Source organism: Phocoena sinus, chromosome 7 (genome assembly GCF_008692025.1).
Source record: "Phocoena sinus isolate mPhoSin1 chromosome 7, mPhoSin1.pri, whole genome shotgun sequence".
NCBI lineage: Eukaryota > Metazoa > Chordata > Mammalia > Artiodactyla > Phocoenidae > Phocoena > Phocoena sinus.
In genome coordinates, this window is record NC_045769.1 from 64,954,551 (window position 1) to 64,974,363 (window position 19,813).

General features: G+C 40.8%; 1 protein-coding gene across 1 annotated transcript in view; it reads left to right on the forward strand.

Annotated features, from left to right (window-relative positions):
* STK39 (serine/threonine kinase 39) overlaps positions 1-19,813 on the forward strand; it is a 307,498-nt gene that overhangs the window by 225,222 nt on the left and 62,463 nt on the right. The window contains exon 15 of the mRNA XM_032638323.1: positions 19,412-19,464. Within this exon, the coding sequence (XP_032494214.1) occupies positions 19,412-19,464 (53 nt within the window). The remainder of the gene's footprint in view (positions 1-19,411; positions 19,465-19,813) is intronic.

Genomic DNA, 19,813 nt, shown 5'->3' on the forward strand with positions numbered 1-19,813 from the left:
TTTACTATTATGAGTAATGCCGCTATGGACATCCATATACAAATCTTAATGTGGACTATATTTGGATTTCTCTTGGGAAAATACCTAGTTGTAGAACAGCCAGGTCAGATGGTGGATTTCTGTTTAACTTTTTAAGAAACTGCGAAAACAGTTCTCATAAGTGGATTTTCCATTTTGTACTCCATCAGCAGTATATGCGAGTTCTAGTTCCACTACAGCCCTGCTGTATGGTATGGTCAGTCTTCTAAATTTTAGCCATAGGTGCGTAGTGGGGTCTCATTATGGTCTTAATTTTCATTCTCTGATTAGGAGCACTGAGCATCTTTTCATGTGTTTAATAGCCCTTTGTATATCTTCTAAAATCTTGTGTCAATATTTTATTGAATTGTCTTTTTATTACTGAGTTGTAGGGATCCTTTGTATATCCTGAATATGTCCTCTGACAAATATATGTATTATGATTATATTCTCTCATACTTTGGCTTGCCTTTTGGTTTCTTAATAGTGTCCTTTTAAAAAAGTTTTAAATCTTGATAAAAAGTTTCATTTATTAATGGTTTGTGCTTTTTTGAATAACTGTTTACCTCAAGGTAAAATTCTTACCTCAAGGCTGCAGATATTTTCTTTTCACCTATGTTTTTCTCCAGAAGTTTTATCATTTTAGCTTTTACAGTTAGGTCTGTGGATATTTTAAGTTAATTTTTGTGTATGGTGTAAGGTAAAGGTCAACTCTCATCTTTGTTGTTCTTACAGATAACACAGTTACAGCCTCATTTGTTTGATGAGCTGAACATTTGTCAAAAGTTTATTTGTCATAATAAAAATAATGTTTGGGGGGGAGGGTTCAAAAGAATAAACTGAAAGATTGTTTCCCATCTAAACCATACACCTACATGTTGGTGTCTTTCTTTCAAGCACTATCTCCCTGCTTGCGTATGTGTTTTTAATTATTGCCATAGACATGGCTTTGTAACCTAGCTTCAGGTAACATTCCTCCATTTGTTTTTAGATTATCATCTCAACCTCACCCAAGGATCCCTATTTCACTGTTTTTTTCCATTGGTGACCAAAAATACCTACCTAGTTGTTGCTTTTATTTTTTAAGTTTGAGCTCAGTTCTGCATTTTCTTTTAAGTCTTTTTTTACCCAAATGATGATGAGTCCTTGTAGCACATCTTCTCTTTCAAATCTTAGTGGATCGTTTAAAGAGATTTTTTCCCCCCTGCATTATAAAAGTAATACACGTTCATTAGAGGAAAATGGAAAAATGCAGAACATTATAAAGAAGAAAATGATTACCCATCACTCGGGGATAAGCGCAATTAAGGTTTTGGTGTATTTCCTTCTACTTCTTTTACTCTGCACGTATATTTTTTTGTTGCTCCAATCATGCTACATATGCAGTTTTGTTTTCTGCTTTTAATACTGCTTTTAATATTACATTAGATCCATCTTCTCATGTCATTAAAAATCCTTTACAGACAACATTTTAATAGCTACATAATACTGCATCCTGTGGTTATCCACTGCAGTTTATTTAACTATCTCCCCATCACTGGGGATTTAATTTGGTTCCAGATTTTTGTTGGAACCAAAATGCTGTAAAGACTGGCCTTATACAGAAAACTGTCAACTTTCTCATTTTGTATGTCAAATTCATAGATGTAGAATTGGTAGATCAAGGGGTATTTTTGAAATTTTGTAAACATATTGCCAAACAACCTTCTCAGAAGAGAGTATCAATCTATATTCCCAATAGCAGTGAAAGAAAGTCTATCGGACTGTATCTTTGCGAGCGTTTCACGCTTTGCTCATTTAATTTGGTAGATTAAAAAAGTAGTAATTGGATTTTTAGTTTGCATTTCTGTTGAGCCAAATCTCAAAATCCCCAGGTAGACAAAGTCAGGGAGGGCATGAAAAGACCATTTGATTGCTATAGGGTGTCCAAGCCCAGTAAAATAACTTACCCCTTTATAAGAAGAAATTGAAATTTCTATTATTACCCTGAAAGAATTCACACCATCTTCCAAAATGTGTTTTAGTCTTAACAGAGCAAGCCTAAGGCTTTCTCTTGAAATTGAAAAGTTTATTAAAATGGCAAAGAAAAGAAATTAGGTTGTTCCGAACTTATCTGTTCTTAGCGATTTACCTGCTGAAGTCCAGCGATCATTGAATGCTCTCACTTTATCCCTTTAATAACGAAATGTGGAGGAGCAGCTTCTCCATAGCAGTCTCTTTGTTCCCTCTCCTTTCCGAACTTTTCCCTAAAAAGACAGTGTGCGCGCTCTTGCCCTCACCTTTCCTCTACAGTGGGCAGTAGGAATCTAGTGGCTAGGTTTCCCTGCGGGCTTTTAGGAAGCAGAAGCAGGGCATCTGTGGGAAGCCCTTGACTTACGAGTATCCAGGGGGTACTGCTCTTCCGAGAGCTCAACCAGACAGAGATACCCAGATAAGCCTGGAACTATATGTCACCCTCTCCCCTTAAAATCTCTGCTCCTGAGCCTGCTGTGTGTTGATACGGGTAAACAGTTTTGCTCCACTTAAGAACAGTAAGCCCAGTTTCAGACAGAGCTTAGCAGAGCTCTCAACTCTAGGGCCAGAATCTTTATGATGCCGCGGAGAAAACAATATGGCATCTGTTTTCCCACAAAGGCACATGGTGACATGTTTCTGACTCTGACGGAGTCCTGGAGTGTAACCTCCAAATGACTAACAAGTACTGGAATGGGCGAGGGTGGGGAGCCCACTCTGTGAGTCTTTTTTTTTTTTTTTTTTAATTAATTTATTTATTTTTGGCAGTGTTGGGTCGTCGTTTCTGTGCGAGGGCTTTCTCTAGTTGCGGCGAGCGGGGTCCACTCTTCATCGCGGTGCGCGGTGCGCGGGCCTTTCACTGTCTCGGCCTCTCCCGTTGCGGAGCACAGGCTCCAGACGCGCAGGCTCAGTAGTTGTGGCTCACGGGCCCAGTTGCTCCGCGGCATGTGGGATCTTCCCAGACCAGGGCTCGAACCCGTGTTCCCTGCATTGGCAGGCAGGTTCTCAACCACGAGCGCCACCAGGGAAGCCCCACTCTGTGAGTCTTGTTCATCCTCTTGCCACCCTGTGCAGCCTTCACAGTACCGCAGTTTTGCTCATGGCACAGTAGCCACACAGATCTGGGCTAATCTCACAGAAAAAATATTCTGAAGTTATGCACTGATCTTTGGTAAACCTGCCCTTGTCTGTTTTCACGTAAGAAACCCGCAAAGGGATATTGAAATTCCTTAGTCATTTTCTTCCTAGCTTGAGACATCTGAATTTTCTCTGTGCTTGAGCATTTATTTGCCACTTTATTTTAGGAAATGTGAAGTCTGCGGATGACCTCCATTCTGTCACCGCTGCCTTCAAGTAGTAGCAGTTCCCTTGCTGTCTAAGTGTGTGTGTTTAAGGAGAGGGTGGTAGGGATGGAGAGTAGCAGAATGCGGTAGGCATTTGGAAGGTAAAGTAAGAGGTGTTCCTGGTCCCAACATCTGAGATGGGAATTCTCTTAAGGACAGCACATCAGACACCTTTGATGCACCTCAGCTCACTCACCTGTAGAGTTTCTCTCCAGCTCTGAATGCTGTGACTGGTCGTAAACCCACTGGGCACAGTCTGTTCATCATTTTGTCTCTGTATGCTCTCTCCTCCCAAGACTCCATGTTGCCTACATGTGCCCTCTATGTGTATCTGAGTTGAATGAGTGAATTTCTCTGCTTGCCTCATTTAAAACTCACCCAGATACATTTGATCACATCTTCTCAGTTAAATGGCCTGTAAAATATTGTTTGAAGTTGAAAGAATTACATATTTGATGCATATTTTTACTTACGTTATTTTTGTCAGAAGAAAGGGAGGGCAAGGTAAGAAAGGATCAAACTCTTCTCTCTGGTTTGCTTTCAAGAACTACCCATTAGGATATTTTAGAATTGCAAAAGTAGTCATATTACTTTATTATTCTAACATTAACAAGAGTCTGTAAGAAAGCATGCTGGTGATCACATGTAAGATAACTGGAGTGAAATGAAATCAAGTCTTTATGCATCCCAAGCAAAGGGAGACCATCATCACAGGCATCCTTATTTCCAGCTTTTAAAACTCCTCAAGAGTGGGAATCATTTTTTCATCCGTAACCAATCAAAAGCATGAATAACCTTCTGGGCACAGGAGGTTCCCAGAACAAGCTTGAATCATCAACAGCCAACTTTGATACCAACTCCAAGTCTTTCACATACACAGCTGTGTGGCAGCCAGATTGAGGCTCTAGTTCGTAGGAAGCCTTTCAGGTCATTTTTATTAATGGCCACATCAATGGGCTGGAGGAGATCCGTTTGCTGAGGCGCAGATAAAAATTAGTGTTGTATTTCTTTCCCCCTCCCAGTGGGCTCAGTGGGAGATCCTGTTAGTGCTCTAAAAAGTTATATCATTGGCTTGACACCCGCTGCTCACTTGGTGAGCCAAACTGGTTTTTAATGTTGAGAATACAAAACATGGAAGTGTCATCTTCATAACGCCCCATGCTCTCAGTGAGAGCCGAGAGCATTTCCGATGACAGATCTGTAGTAACGGTGATGATGAGAGTCACAATTAAATAGCACTCTGAGCTTGGAGCACTGTTCCTTCAGGCCTTCCTGAGTCCAAGGAGGCCCTCAGTGGTGGAGTGTATATAATATGAATGACATGTGTGTGCTGTCTTCTGGTGCAAAGGAAAGAAAGTTGTCAGAAATGCTGGTCAAACCATCTGCAAAATGGGTGCTTTTGTTGTGTCTCCTTCCTCAGGAAATTCCCCTAATCCCACAGACAGGATTGCATACCTTAGGCATTGTTTCATTCTTCTGCGTGTCTTTCTACCTTCACGTAAACTGTGATCTTTGATTTAACCAAACAAAGTGGAGAATTTAAATTATTCAGAAGAGAAAGAGATATGGGCTGGATTATCAAGAGAATTCTCAGCTCTTCATGGGTTTATTTCACTTTCTGAGGGTTATGGAGGATTCCAAAGCAGGCCCAGTTACCAGTCTCTTTGTCTCCTTCAAAAGCTCAGCTGGAGGGCTTCCCTGGTGGCGCAGTGGTTGCGAGTCCGCCTGCCGATGCAGGGGACACGGGTTCGTGCCCCAGTCCGGGAAGATCCCACATGCCGCGGAGCGGCTGGGCCCATGAGCCGTGGCCGCTGAGCCTGTGCGTCCGGAGCCTGTGCTCCGCAAAGGGAGAGGCCACAGCAGTGAGAGGCGCGCGTACCGCAAAAAAAAACGAAAACAAAAGCTCGGCTGGAGAGTGCCAGTCTCCTCCTTCCCATCGATTCAAGCATTATTGGGATTCTTAAGGAGAAATAGAGACTTTTACCCCCCTGAAATCTTCTTATGTATGGTCTTATGGTTAGAATCTACTGTAGGACTCAGTGGAGGATTGGATACCTATACTACTGCTCAGGTTAGGTGAAGGGATAAGAAAGAACAGATCTCAGGGCAGGGGCTAATAACAGACATAAAGAACTCAATGGCGAAAGAGTGTACTTATTACTACTCTTGTTGATATTTAACAAATACTGACTAGAATGCTTGCTGTGTGCCCGGCCCTCCCATGCCTTCTCTCTGATCCTCCTACGAAGTACTTACTGTTTTTACCTTATTTTACAGAGAGCGATACTAAGACTTGGATAGTTAGGTGAATTGCCAGAAGATGTCATAAGTAGTCACTGTTTCAAGTCAGTGTTACAGTTGGCATGTGAACTCAAGAATGTTGTCTCCAGAATCCAAGCTATGATAGGCTTAGTGGACCAAGCAAGAAAAGTATGTTTTGTGCCCTTTGACTCCCCATGAAACCAACTCAGAGATTTCAGATAGAGGGTAGGAAAGGACATGAGGTGGAGAAGAAGCCAGTTATAAGGAGACGTGCTCCCTTGCCTTTTTTTACTGAAATACTAATAAGTCTGCTGTTGACATTACAGCAGCCTGAAGCAGAGCGCACAGGTGCCGTAGCAGCAGCATTTCCTAACTGGACTTTTCCGCCACCCAGAGCCTTGGCGCCAGGCAGCCGAGCCCACAGCTCGTATTTAACTGAGTCTTGTCCAGGTTGAGCCCACCCCCCTGGGTGCTGACTGTTGGCTCACTGCTCATGACAGATAGCTTCTTGGCCAGAAATCTCTTCAGTATAACAGACCCCGCTTCCCTCTCCCAGATTCATTCCTAATGTGACATCTGCTCTTTTAATCATAGCTCTGGCCCACAGAGCTACTTAAATGCCCACAGCCCAGAAACTCATTTTTTAGGTTGTTTGGATATTTATGTAGGGTTGGTTAACTCCATACCTAGGAGTTTTGTCAGGTGTACTTACATTTAATACAATGTCATGCAGCTGGTAAGGAGGAATAGCGTACCATTTGAGTCAGTTTGGTATCTTGAATATTTATTGAGAACTTACGTGGCAGACACCGTGGGGAAGACATGACATCGCATCACGGCTCCTCTGGCCCATCTTTTAAATTCTGTACTTTAACTTAGAATGCCCATGATTGTTCACCTTTACCATCTCTTTATCTTTCTTATGGATATTTAGTGGCTTGCTTATTTTTGTTATCAACTAATTCTCTGACATTACATTACACTTGACAAATAATCAATGATTATTTTATTTTGCCTCACACCAATGGAAGGAGGCTCTCTTGATATGTTAATCATATTGGAAAGGGCCCCTTGACTTTTCTTTCTGAACCCCTACCCCCTCCCTAGTGTAGCGGCACTTATTTTTTGGACTTCCTTTATGAAAAGCACGTCTGTCCACCTTACAGTAAAAAAACAAACAGCAAGTACTTTGCAGGATGTACCGTATAAATATTTCTGTAGAGTGAGAACTCTTCTTTATCCAGCCTGACCTCCTTTATTTTTATTTTTATTTTTATTTTTATTTTGTGTGGTACGCGGGTCTCTCACTGTTGTGGCCTCTCCCGTTGCGGAGCACAGGCTCCGGACGCGCAGGCTCAGCGGCCATGGCTCACGGGCCCAGCCGCTCCGCGGCATGTGGGATCTTCCCGGACTGGGGCACGAACCCGTGTCCCCTGCATCGGCAGGCGGGCTCTCAACAACTGTGCTCCCAGGGAAGCCCCTTGACCTCCTTTATTGTATTTTCACTTAAGAGATCTAAAAAGCTAAGTCAGTCCCCAAAACTTGTCAAAGATCAACAGACCTGGTTTAAAGGTCAGTCACTTAAAAAAAGATCGTGAAGGAAATCCTTGGGTATATCTTTTCAATCAGTGATTCTAAGATACGGAAAATGTATGAAACCTGCAGTCACGCTAAGTCCTTCACTTTGTGGTGCAGTTACACACGTGGGTGTTGATTAATAAACATTCCCAGCATGTTTTTCAAAATCACTGAATTTTGAGTTATGGCTCCAAATGGTTCCAAGACTCACACATGAAAATCACTTTTACTATTTGACGATTTGTACAGCATGTGTTTGAACCCTGGCCAACGACTGTTTGGAGCATTTGGAATAAGATATATTACACCAGTCTGCTTTTGAGTCTTGTCCTCAGATATGCCTTTTGTGGAGGAGACAGCGTGGCACCATTGCAGGGTAGCCTCCATGATTCAGCTACGGGTCTTTCCAATTTTGGTGAACTGTGGATACTAGGAATTTTCCAATAAGGATGGTTGGATTTCTGGGTCATCAGTGCCATTTTATTTACTTTCTCTGGGACTGTTGAAGGGATGGTTTCTTCCTGAAACACTGTAATGAGTGCCATACATTAGTGCTCCAGAGGCCAAGAACAAATGTAGTGGTTGCTAAAGTTTATTGTAAATGTTAACTTTTAAAGATTTGCCAGGATCAGATGAGAAGGAAGAAGGCATCACACGGTGGCTGCGTTTTAAGGGCCACTTTACAGTAATAAGAAGAGTCATGCATTCAGGAGCATCACGGGGGTTTTCAAAAGGGTGTCCATGGAAAGCAGATATGACCAAACTACAGATTTCCGTTTTCCTGCTCGTGGCGATCTTCAGATTTAAAAAAGAAAATCAATTTTGTAAAAATACCTGTAAACACTTCCAGGTATTTGCCCTCACTTTAAGTCATATCATGCAAATAATGAACTCCTTCACAGCCCTTTGCCTTTTTGGAATATGTTAATCTGAATGAAGCATCTCACACTCTGCTCTCTGTGCCATTTCAGCCCTATTAGGTCCAAGAATTGGAGAATCACATAATGCCGAGTCTCAGAACACAACAAGTGGTTGCTTTTTTTTTGGCCTTGAGAGAGGTTTCGAATTTTTAAATTTTTGTTTTCACATTACCCTGAACAAAGGTCCTGTCCTAATCCAGCCTCCTGACGAGTGTGGCCTGAGGTACTCTAATATACATTTATTTCCTTCAGATGCCCATCAACAACCTATCAAATGCCTAGTAACAAGGTTATTTTCTGTGCAACTGTGTATTTTATAAAGAGCCATTTGTGGAAGTAATTTCAGAAATGTCCAACTTGAGGATTTATGCTATCTTTGACAAAGGGTCATCCACACTAGCTTGTAAATATATTTAATTGTAGGCCATTTCTCTGAAATGGATCAAAAGGGGAAATATTGCTCAACCTCATTTATCATTAAATATAATTGTCTTCAGATCTTACCTGTGGAAAAACCAAGGAGAACTATGCTTACATTTCTAGCCTAGAGGACACTGGAATTAACATTTATTATTCATTAGGCCTTTATAGTTTTCTCCTTCATTGGATGGGTATTTTGTTTTATTTTTATTGAAGTATAATTGACATGCATTATATTAGTTTCAGGTGTGCAACATAAAGATTTGATGTTTGTATATTTTTGTGAAGTGTTCGCCACAGTAACATTTGTCACAGTACATAGTTACAGAATTTTTTTTCTTGTGATGAGACCTTTTAAGATTTATTCTCATAGCAACTTTCAGATATACAATAGAGTGTTATTATTTTAAAAAAATTTTATTGAAGTATAGTTGATTTACAGTGTTGTGTTTCTGGTGTACAGCAGAGTGATTCAGTTATACATATATATGTATTCTTTTTCATTTTTTAAATTATAGTTTATCACAGGATATTGAATACAGTTACCTGTGCTGTACAGTAGGACCTTGTTGTTTATCCATCCTATATACAGTACTTTGCATCTGCTAGTCCCAAACTTCCAAACCAATGCTGCCCCCGCTCCTCCCCCTTGGCAACCACAAGTCTGTTATGTGTGTTCGTGAGTCTGTTTCTGTTCAGATAAATTCATTTGTAGCGTATTTTAGATCCCACATATAAGTGATACATGGTATTTATCTTTCTCTTTCTGCCTTAGTTTGCTGAGGAGGATGATCTCTAGGTCCATCCATGTAGCTGAAAATGGCATTCTTCTTCTTTTTTTATGACTGAGTAATATTCCATACAATACAGTGTAATTAATTATAGTCACCCTGCTGTACATTACAGCCCCATGGCATATTTACTTTATAACTGGAAGTGTGTACCTTTTGACCCCCTTCACCCATTCTCCCCACCGCCATCTCTGGTGACCACCAATGTATTCTCTGTGTTCATGAGCTTGGGTTTGTTTTGTTTTTTTGCTTGTTTTGCTAATCTTTAATGTAGCTTTCCCTGGATTCAGTTATACATATAAATCAATAGGAACATTACAAGAATAGGAAAGTTAAAATAAAGCGTAGTTCTTGCTCCTTTTGTGATCACCTAAGGTTTAAAGACTTCTGTTTTCATCTACTCACTTTATATTTATTGCAACTCTACTAATGTTCTTTTATGGCTGACTCTCTTGATTAGTAGCACAAATTCTTTAAAGCTTTTAAGCAAAAAGTGATCCTTTCTGTGTTCTGAAGCAACAAAGTTTGGTGTTCAGCTCAGCACATGTGCAAGTTCTTGCCCAGACACAGAGCTTCCTTTTGAAGTTCAGACAGCCTGCAGCCCACCTGCCTTAGCAGCTAGTTAGCCAGCTCTCATGGGGAGGACATAAGTCAGTCTCCTACAGGTTCACAGCAGAGTGTTACCTCTGCTTCCCATGTATGTTTTAGCTCAAGTGAAAGATCTGTGTTTCATCAGCACACAGACCATCAGACTCCTTCCAGTACTTGCCAGAGTTCAGTCATGAAATCACCCATTGCAGTACTTGGCCAAGACACTCTGGGGGCATCAGGAAGCTGTCCATATAGGCCATTCATTTCTCCAGGTTCTTTGAGCTCCCTCTACTGAGGTAAATCATCAGGAAACAATGTCCCTTGGCTATATTATTTCAGCTCCCAGCAGAAATGCCATCATTCAGGTAAGATTTAATATTGTGCCTTCAGCACATGGGAGAAAAAAAATCCCATCTTTTGCACCACATAGTTGAAGACATTTGTATGAAAAAATGTTTCTGTCTTTTACACCGTAGATTTGAAGACGTTACTCAGTGTCCCTGATAAAGGTGCTTTCATAAAAAATGTCTCCGTGGTATTAATGCCAAGGGGGGGAAATGTGCCTTGCATGTTTCCTTTTTGGTAAATTAAGAACTGTATCATGCAGTATTTCCTTTTTTCGTCTTAGCTGCAAGCAAACAGAGCTAAGTTCGGTGCGCTGTTGGAGTACTTGACATCTCAAGCATGTGTAATGTTCCCTTTAACTAATTTCTGTTATTTTCAATCATCAAATGTTTGGTTACATACTTGATTTATTTTGAAAGTACTTGCATCCTTTTTTTGCAAGAATTAAACGAACCAAATCAATAGTTAGCAAGGGAGATGATACTTGGCCATAATAGAGTTTGTAGCATTTGGTGCTTTAAAGAAGTAAGCTTCCATTGTCTTGCAAATTTACTCATTCTGGAACCCTGTAAATACGTTCAGCCCCGCCCACCTCCCCACATACTATATCAAACTGCATAAATACACCTGCCTTAACCTGATGTCTAGAGCCCAATTGCACATTTATTGAATTCATGTCTTAGGGGTACCTTTATGTTTTTATTGTATAATGGACTTGGCGTGTTGATGCAGGATCCTGATTCATTGAAGAGAGGTTTCCATCACAAAAACATTGATGAGTCTGGGTTTTCTGCAGTAAACCCTAACACACTTCAAACTTTCAGGCACACATGTTAACAAAGGCTGCTTCTATACTTCCATCAGTGGATTATAATCAAGAGGCATACACAAAACCCCTAAGTAAGAAGTGTGCTTAATATTTTTTTCCTGCTACTAAAACACGTGAACTCCAACTCAACTATATTTCTGTTCTCACCAGCCCTACACGTGAGCCAAGTTTTTGTGTGGTCACTGCATCTCCCTTTTCCCTGTGCGTGAACGTGGGTTCAATAAATATGTTCGCTGGACATTCTGAATGCTGAGAAGGACTGCTACCCATGAAATATGGTTCCACAATCTTGACAGGAAGCAGAGCCCTTACACAGGAATCTGTTTGCTCATGGTTTACCACAGCTCAGATGTAACACAACTGATTTTGTACTGTGTAGGTCAAACATCATTAAAATTTTATGATTAGGCTCTGAAGAGAATCTGACAAAAATGTTACCATTTTAAAATTTCTGGGTGGTAGGTGCATGTAATCTGACAAAAATGTTACCATTTTAAAATTTCTGGGTGGTAGGTGCATGTGTATTTGTTTTGTTACTCTTTGCACTGTCCTCTGTGTCTGTCATGATTTTTGAAAGTATGTACCGGAGAAAACCGGATCAGATGTGTTTGTTTAGGTTGGAGAGTGGATCGGGTTGGGGAGAGGAAACAGCTGTATCCTCTTCTTGGCAGGCATGGAGATTTTCAAGAGGTTTCTGTTAAAGAACAAAACCTTAACCTAGTTTGGACTCTTTCCAGATGAAAACTATTGTTTGTAGACAGGAAAGGTGGTTATTTATGATAATTTTTTGCATGTGATTTATTCATAGGTGTCAGCCTGGTACAGAGCATCAGAAATTTCTGTATGCAAGGCTCTGCATATGCACCTCTAATTTAAGTGTCTGCTGTGTGAAATCATAGGCAGCCAGATTGTCTGCTCCCTGCAGGCTACAAATCTAAAAGGGTCCTTCAGCACGCTCCACAGCAGTGGGAGGCTCCAGAGTCCTTAGCCTGTGGTTTTAGTTGCAGAAAAACCTGCAGACAACCAGCACGTAAGGTCAAATTTTTTGGTATGTCAAGATACCTTATTTAAAGGAACCCGTGTCTGTGCGTGTGCAGGTGTGTGTGCTTGCACATATGCATATGTATGTTTGTCACTGCTCTTGTTTTTTTTTTTTTTCTTTTCTTTTCTTTTGGTTAAAGGGAACAGTATGATATCCTGATCTATTTGACATTGATCATGAGCTGTGTGATGCTGCATGGCTTCATGTAGACTAGAATTCTGGATGCTACGAACTTGTATACTTTCTAGACTATAGGCATCATTCTGGGTATCGAGGTATAATGCTGAGAGGAATTTTCACTTTCACTTTTTAGGACGCTCACTGGTCTAAAAGGCTCTTTTGAGGCAAGTCAAATGCAAGGCCGGTGGGTGGAGGGGAGAGGGAGGTATAGACTCAGTTACTCTTCTCACACTCCTGGAGCATGCGCCTTGTGGTGCGTGGAGATACATACGTATAGGAGAGCTTTGATTTCAGGCAGGCCTTTGGGGCACGGTGCTGGTGGGTACAGCGGTGGCTCTCCACCTTTACTTCTGCCATCACATCCATCATACGTGACACAAATTCCCATCAACACCACCTGTCACTGCATGCAGTAATTCTTAACTAGGGGCGGGGGGTTACTGGGGGAAAAAACTTCTTTCTTTAGAGATTGTGCATCCATCCCCTGCCTGCAGCTTGAGAAACCACCAGGTGGAGAATAAAGAGCAGTCATCTAGGAATCTCAGTCCCTGGTTTGGGTGTCCCTTCTGCCATGAGTGGCTACTAAGATAGGGCTGACACCTAGTAGGTGATCAATAAGGATTTAGGGAGTGTTGAGTGAATTAACCAGCTGTGTAGCCTTAAGCAAGCCACTTAATCTCTGTGGCTTCTGTTTCCTCACCCGAGGAATGAGGGAAATGGATTAGATGACCTCCAGGGCCCCTTTCAGTTGTAAAATTATATGATTCTGTGATTGGACCTTTACTCCAGAGGAAGATTAATTTGACAGGAGTATGAAGGATGGATAGAGTGAGAGCCAAGAGGTGGGGAATGCTCCTTCCTCTGAATCAGTCTGATACTTCCTTTTATGCCACTATTTTTAAAGCACGCATTTACCTTGGGGTCTTCCCGGTGATTTTACATAGATCAGCTGTCATTCTCTGGGCAGATGGTAAACTCATTCAGGACTGGAACCACGGCTGTCTGCCCACTTCTGTGTGCCTCAAAATTTAAGGCATCACAATGCCTGTTAGTGGCGTGAGGGAGCCACATGGTGCTTTCACAGTTTGTTTAATCTGTGAGGGAAGCTGAGGAAACTGCAGGTGAGGCAGGGGAAGCAGCTGGTGAGGGTCTGAACTGCAAAGTGAGCTTGGATGAGTCCGGGTGAGTCTCCAGCTTTTACGGCAGTCTAGTTAGCTGACTTAAAGACCCTGTTCTGGGAAAGCCCGGGGTGAGGTAAACGTGGCCTGGCCATAGGAAGCTTCTTTTTTCTCTTCCTGATTCTTTTGTCACTGGCCTTACGCTGTAGGTGTCCTTCAACTTATCGCTACGTTGGCATTTTTCACATCTCATGAAGTACAGCAGTTTTCTTCCTGGGCTACACATTGATCTACCAAAGGTCACACCCTGAGTAATAGCTCTCTCACCTTTTGTGGCCCTTTTCCCTTCTGCTGTACATCTTTAGTTTTAGCAGCAGCTTTCTCTGTGTATATCTGCATGGTGCCTGTGAGTGTGGATAAAATACTCTTTGGTCGTTAAACCATTTATTCTCATGTGCAGCAGATAATGGTGGTGACCTGCCCTTGGTCAGTAGTAGTGGAGTCTTAGAGAAATGGATGACCTGAGAAACTTAAGGAAGGTATAGCCCACGGGTCATGGCAGGTGGCTGGTCATGGTGGGGAGACGGACAAGAGCAGGTCTCAGAGGGTCATGCTAAGGATTTGGGATCTTGCTTTAAGAATAAGGGGACGGAAATGGAGTTTTTCAGCAAGGGAGTGACCTGACTGGGTTTTCGGGTACAAGCTGACTGACTCCTCTGGAGACCGTGAGCTTGAATGTGGAGAGACCAGTTAGGAGCTCCTGCAGTCTCAGGGCGGGGCTGATAGAGCCTCAGGTAAGGGTTGTGCGCTCCAACTGACTCCTAGCCCAACATGTTTGAAAGGTCCCCATCCTGCTCCCGAGAGGGGCAGACGCTCTAGGGGTCCAGGAGTCCCTCTGGACTTCCTCGGACACCAGCAGCTTTCCCCTCACCTGGAATGTTGTTGGCTAAGAAAATCCCCTGCTGCTTAGGAGGGAGGGGCCACCTCAGGATCCTGGGGAACACTGTACCTACCGCCCTTACAGGGCTCCTGAGTGGTGTTACTCCAACTACATCCTTCAGCTTCAGAGCTTGGGGAACTGGTTGACTTTCAGCCTCACTCCAGAACACCCTGTGATGGAGGGTACGCAGCGCCAATGGCACTTAGAGTTTATGATGCCCTTTGACAATGAGTGGTCTTTGGACTTCTAAGCGTTTTGCTTCCATCTGGTTCTTGGGGGGGTGCCTGTGCCCCCATATATTTGTTGGCATGGGCTAAGAGACATTCGTGTGCAGCTGAGGGATGCAAATAGTTCTGAGCTGGCCTTTTAGTTTGGGAGCCCTCCAAAAGCAGTAACTCTTTCAGGTTGTCTTGACATGGTAAATTCAGAGGTGCAGGAAAGTGCTACATCCTGTAAAATATATACTTCAACTGTCCGGGCCTCCTGCACCTCCACCACCGGAAGGGTACGTGTTCACTCATGTGTTGGTCGTCACCACCCTCTTAGCCAGAGGCCTCCATTGAGTGTTCACTGTGTCCCTTGCAGATGAATCGAAAGAGCAAAAAGAAAACCCCTATGCATGCCAGACCGTATCTGGGAATTTCTCACTTTGAATGGACATAGCAAAAACTAAAATTTAACGAAATTAAGCCCCAATCCTGTTTCGTCGTAACCAGGTGGTGCTGAGTAGAGGTTGCCCCCTTTCAATGTGGAATAAGTTTTCCAGCTGGCATAGTCCCCACATTTCCCTGGTTTTTGTTTTTTTTTTGTTGTTTTAAATACACTTTCTGCCATACTCCTTTAACGTTCCTGCAGTAGTGCTTTCAAATTGCTTGTGAGAGTATAAATTGATACAACTTAAATGAAAGGAAATTTGACAGTATCTAGCAAATTGTAAATATATGTATCCTTTGACCAAGCAATTTTCTTCTAGGAAATTTATTTTTATACTCACATATTTGCCAAGTGACATAAGAACAAGGTTATTCATTGAAGCATTATTTATAATAGTGAAAGACTAGAAACAATCTATTCATAGACTGGTGACTGGTTAAAGCAGGATATGGCATACAACAGAATACTACGTAGCTGTAAGCGAACAGAAAAGAATGAGAAAGCTCTCTGTGAACCTATACGGAGAAATTCCAAGGTATTAAGTTAAATAAAAGGCAAGGTGCAGAGCAGCATATAGAATGCTACTACCATCTCCCACTTGAATTAAACAGGCTAGAGGGAACTCTGTATGTGTATTTGCTAGAGCATACGTAGAAAATCTCAGGATGGATGCACAGAAAACCTACAGCATGATTGCCTCTGTGAGGTAGACCGAGAAGATGAGTGACAGGAGTTGAGAGGGCTAGATTTCATGGAATACCCTACTGTACTTTTTGATTTTTAAGCGATTCTTAAGCCATGTGATTTTATTGCCTATTTTAAGAAAGAAATTTTTCTGCCTGAGCCCTGTAGGCATTTGCGTCTGTGATGCAGTATATACTCCAATAAGAAATAAGGGATTGTGCCTTACCAAGTTGAAGAGTTTGTTGTTTTGGGACTTTTTTTTAGGATTGAAAGAGTTTTTTTAATAAGAGTTATTAAAGGTCCCCTGGGTCTTGAAACTGTTGCTCTCAAGTTATTAACGTTTCTTCTGGAAAGTTGCACAGACATAGTGTCTGGCTTTAAATCATACCTATTTTCAGCTTCCCTTAAATCAGGAGTATCTTGTGCCATATCAATTAAAGTAAGTGTACTTTCAATTAAAGGTGTTAAGTATGAGTCCAAAAAAGATTAATTCTTTGTGAAAGGATGACCTTCAGTAGTTAGATCCAATTAGGCATTTTTCCAACTATATTTCATCCTGATGGGACAAGTCTACTACACACCATGAATCACTGTGATCTTTTCAAAGGTGGGTGTTTTAGGTTCAGAGTCATAAAAGAATGACGTGACTAGGCAACCTCCATAACTTGAGCCACCGTTGATGTAGATAAAGATTATGGATGTTGGGTATGTATTACTTTTGTGGGATTGATATGTAAAGAATAAGGATGTGCATGATGATATGTTGGATATGGTTCTCATACCTCTCTGCTCATGACCTTAGTAGAACAAACTAATTTAGACAAGCCCGATCAAAAGAAAAAGAGGAAAGGAACAATGGCATAAATTATGGTCACACCTAATTCCTTTTCATTTTTCCTCCTTCTGTCATTTCATTATTCAACACACTATAAAATAACTTGCTTTCCTAGTGATTATTTTTTCTTTTTGAATTGTTGTAGTCCTAATTCAACCTTTGCTGATGCACAACACACAAAACGAAGGCATAAATGAACGCTTGCTGATCTTTTTACAGTAACGTGTAAAATGTTGGGGAATATTAATTTTCGCTCAAAAGTTAAAGGGAATTGAACATTTGTATTTGCGTTAGGTATTTCCAGTATGGAATTGTTGCTCCTCACTCTGCCACTCATTAACTTTGTAAAAAAAAAAAACCATTGAATACCAAAAAATGGGAAACAACTAATACCTGCTTTGTATATTTCAAAGGTTTATTATCAGGATCAGATGAAATTTGGTATCAGTATTTCTCAAAATGTGGTCCTGTAACCCCCGGGGGGTCCTTGAGACCCTTTCAAGGAGCTTATGAGGTGGAAACTATTTTTATAATAATATTAAGAAAGTGTCGGCCTTTTTCTCTCTCATTGTTTCACATACATACAGTAGAATTTCCAGTAGCTGGCTACATGATACATGATACTGCAGCAGATTGAATACAAAGGCAAATATAAGAATCCAGCTACCTGAAGACAGACATTACAGAGGTTTACAAAAATAGAAAACAATGCATACTTTTCACTGATTTGTTTTTCTTTTGGAACGTAAAATAATTTTATGTAAAAAAATTTTTTTTTTTTGACATTAACATGTGATGGACTGATTATTTTCATTTTCAAGTGAATTAATAAATATTTTAAAACTTATCAGTTTTAATACCTAATACAGTAAATATTGATAGGTACAACCGACATAAACAAGAGTTCCTTAGGGGGCCCTTGATACTTTTTAAGAATGTAAAAGAGTCCTAAGACCAAAAAGTTTGAGAACTGCTGACGGATATGAAAACACTGTGTAATGTGTGGTGACATTGTAGTTTATGAAGAAGATTCAGGCAACATGCAGATAGCCCTTCCAGTGCAGGCACTGGTTGTTCATGGCCCACTCCACCTCCAGGGCAGGCTTGCTTTCCCTGGTGTCCAAGATGATCTCTGAACCATCTACAGTTGCCTGCAATTTCATGTGTCGGTCATGTGTCTGCTTTTTTAGTGGGAGCATTCACAATTTTCACAGTTTTCAGATTCTCAGAAGGTCCTGAAAGAAGCACAGCTATAGGAATTGCTAATGTCCGCTAGTTCCCATTCTGTCTTCGAGGGGAGTAGCGATAAAGTCATGGTGCGGACACCTGAAAGGAGATGCTGAGGTTCCAGGCTCTCATGTCGGTAGCCTGGGCTTGGTTGTCTCTGGAGTTCCTGACCCTTTACCTCTCTGGTTGTGGAAGGTATTAGACTTGGGTCAGCTTCTTTAGGCACTGGGAGAAGGGCTTTCTCTCAGTTGGTACTATGCCTTTGTCATCGTTCTGGGCCTCCTCACACTTGGTGTCGTAGGATGTGGTAGGACATAAAGAACCACCATCAGGCTATGGACCAAAAAGGGCCCATAGACTGACATCATCAAGATTCGGGCACTGTACCTAGAGACCAGGAGATATTACCAGAGTTTTAGAGTATCAAAGGGTTTGATCAGACTTTCCTGGCACTGGAAGGAGGATGTTCAGGGCTTGGTGTTCAGACCATCTCTGTCTCTGTCTCTGGCACTCTTGGCAGCTGAGCAAAGGGTTGAATGCATACAGAAATTACTATTTCATGTGTCCTACTGCAGTTTCCTAAAAGTTTTTTTTTTTAATTAACTTTAATTCTAGCATCTGTCGAGAGTTACTCATAATATTTTAGTGTTCTTATGAGAAAATAAAACCATTCTAATTATAACTCACTGGCCTTTACTATTATGTCTTGAAATTAATATGAATGGAAAACTCATATCTTAGATACTTATTTGTTCCATATTTCCCCAGTGTCATTTGATATTTTGATTGAATGTACATAATGTGTCTATTGTAGTTTTATGTAAGCATTTTAAATTTCTTAAAAGTTTTATATATTCAGTGGGCAATTTCATAACATTCAGAGGTCCCCCTCTATTTATTTAGATAAAATTTTTAACAACAAAATACACATCTTATTCTGGACATTTTTGTTGTATGATTTAATGTATAGTGCTGTTGTGAAATTTATCGCTAAGGCTATCTTCCTTGTTTGTTTCACTTTTAAAAATAATTTGAGGGGACTTCCCTGGTGGTACAGTGGTTAAGACTTTGCCTTCCAATGCAGCGGGTGTGGGTTCAATCCCTGGTCGGGGAGCTAAGATCCTACAGGCTTCTCGGCCAAAAAACCAAAACAAAAAACAGAAGCAATAGTGTGACAAATTCAATGAACACTTTAAAAATGGTCCACATCAAAAAAAAAAAAAAAAACTTAAAAAAATAATTTGATAAAATACTATTTTCCCAGGAAAGATATGAAAAATGTATTGAATACTATTTATGCTAGACTAAAAGCTTCTGAAATTTTTAATTATGGAATTAAATTTAAGGTTACTGATTTAGTGTAGATTTTATAAAAGGAGCATTTAGTTTTGGAATTTTGTGATACAATCATGTTTGTATAAGGTAAATTCAATCAGTTAAACAATATCTCCCTTTATTCTTGTCATAACTGCCTCTTCCAGTGGAAGAAGTATTTAGAAGTAACCCACAACTATTAAATGCTATCTATATGTCAGAAGCATCTTGTAAAAATTGGAATACATTTAGTTTGGTTAAACTCTGCTTCATTAGATTTTAATGTGCTATTTGTTATGTATTTCAGGAATTCCAGAAAGGAACTTAATGATATACGATTTGAGTTTACTCCAGGAAGAGGTAAGCTTTAATTGAAATTATCATTTTATTGCTACCAAGAGCATTTCAGAAATTACTAGCATGTGGTTATAATTTGCTATTCAAAAATGTGTTCTCTAAAAACAAAGGAGGGAAGGAAGGAAGAAAGGAAGGATTTGCAATAATTGTGGGGAATCCAAACTGAACCCACTACTGACTGCATGAATTCCAGTGACACGTGCTGCACAGAATATACACACTTATAAATTACATCTGTTAGCTCGACCATGAAAAGAAGTGCTGGTGTGGTGATTCGGGGCCTAAAAGACATTATGATGAGTGTGATGAGACGTGCGTAGCAGTCTGAATTAGGGTTGAGCAACAAACAGTG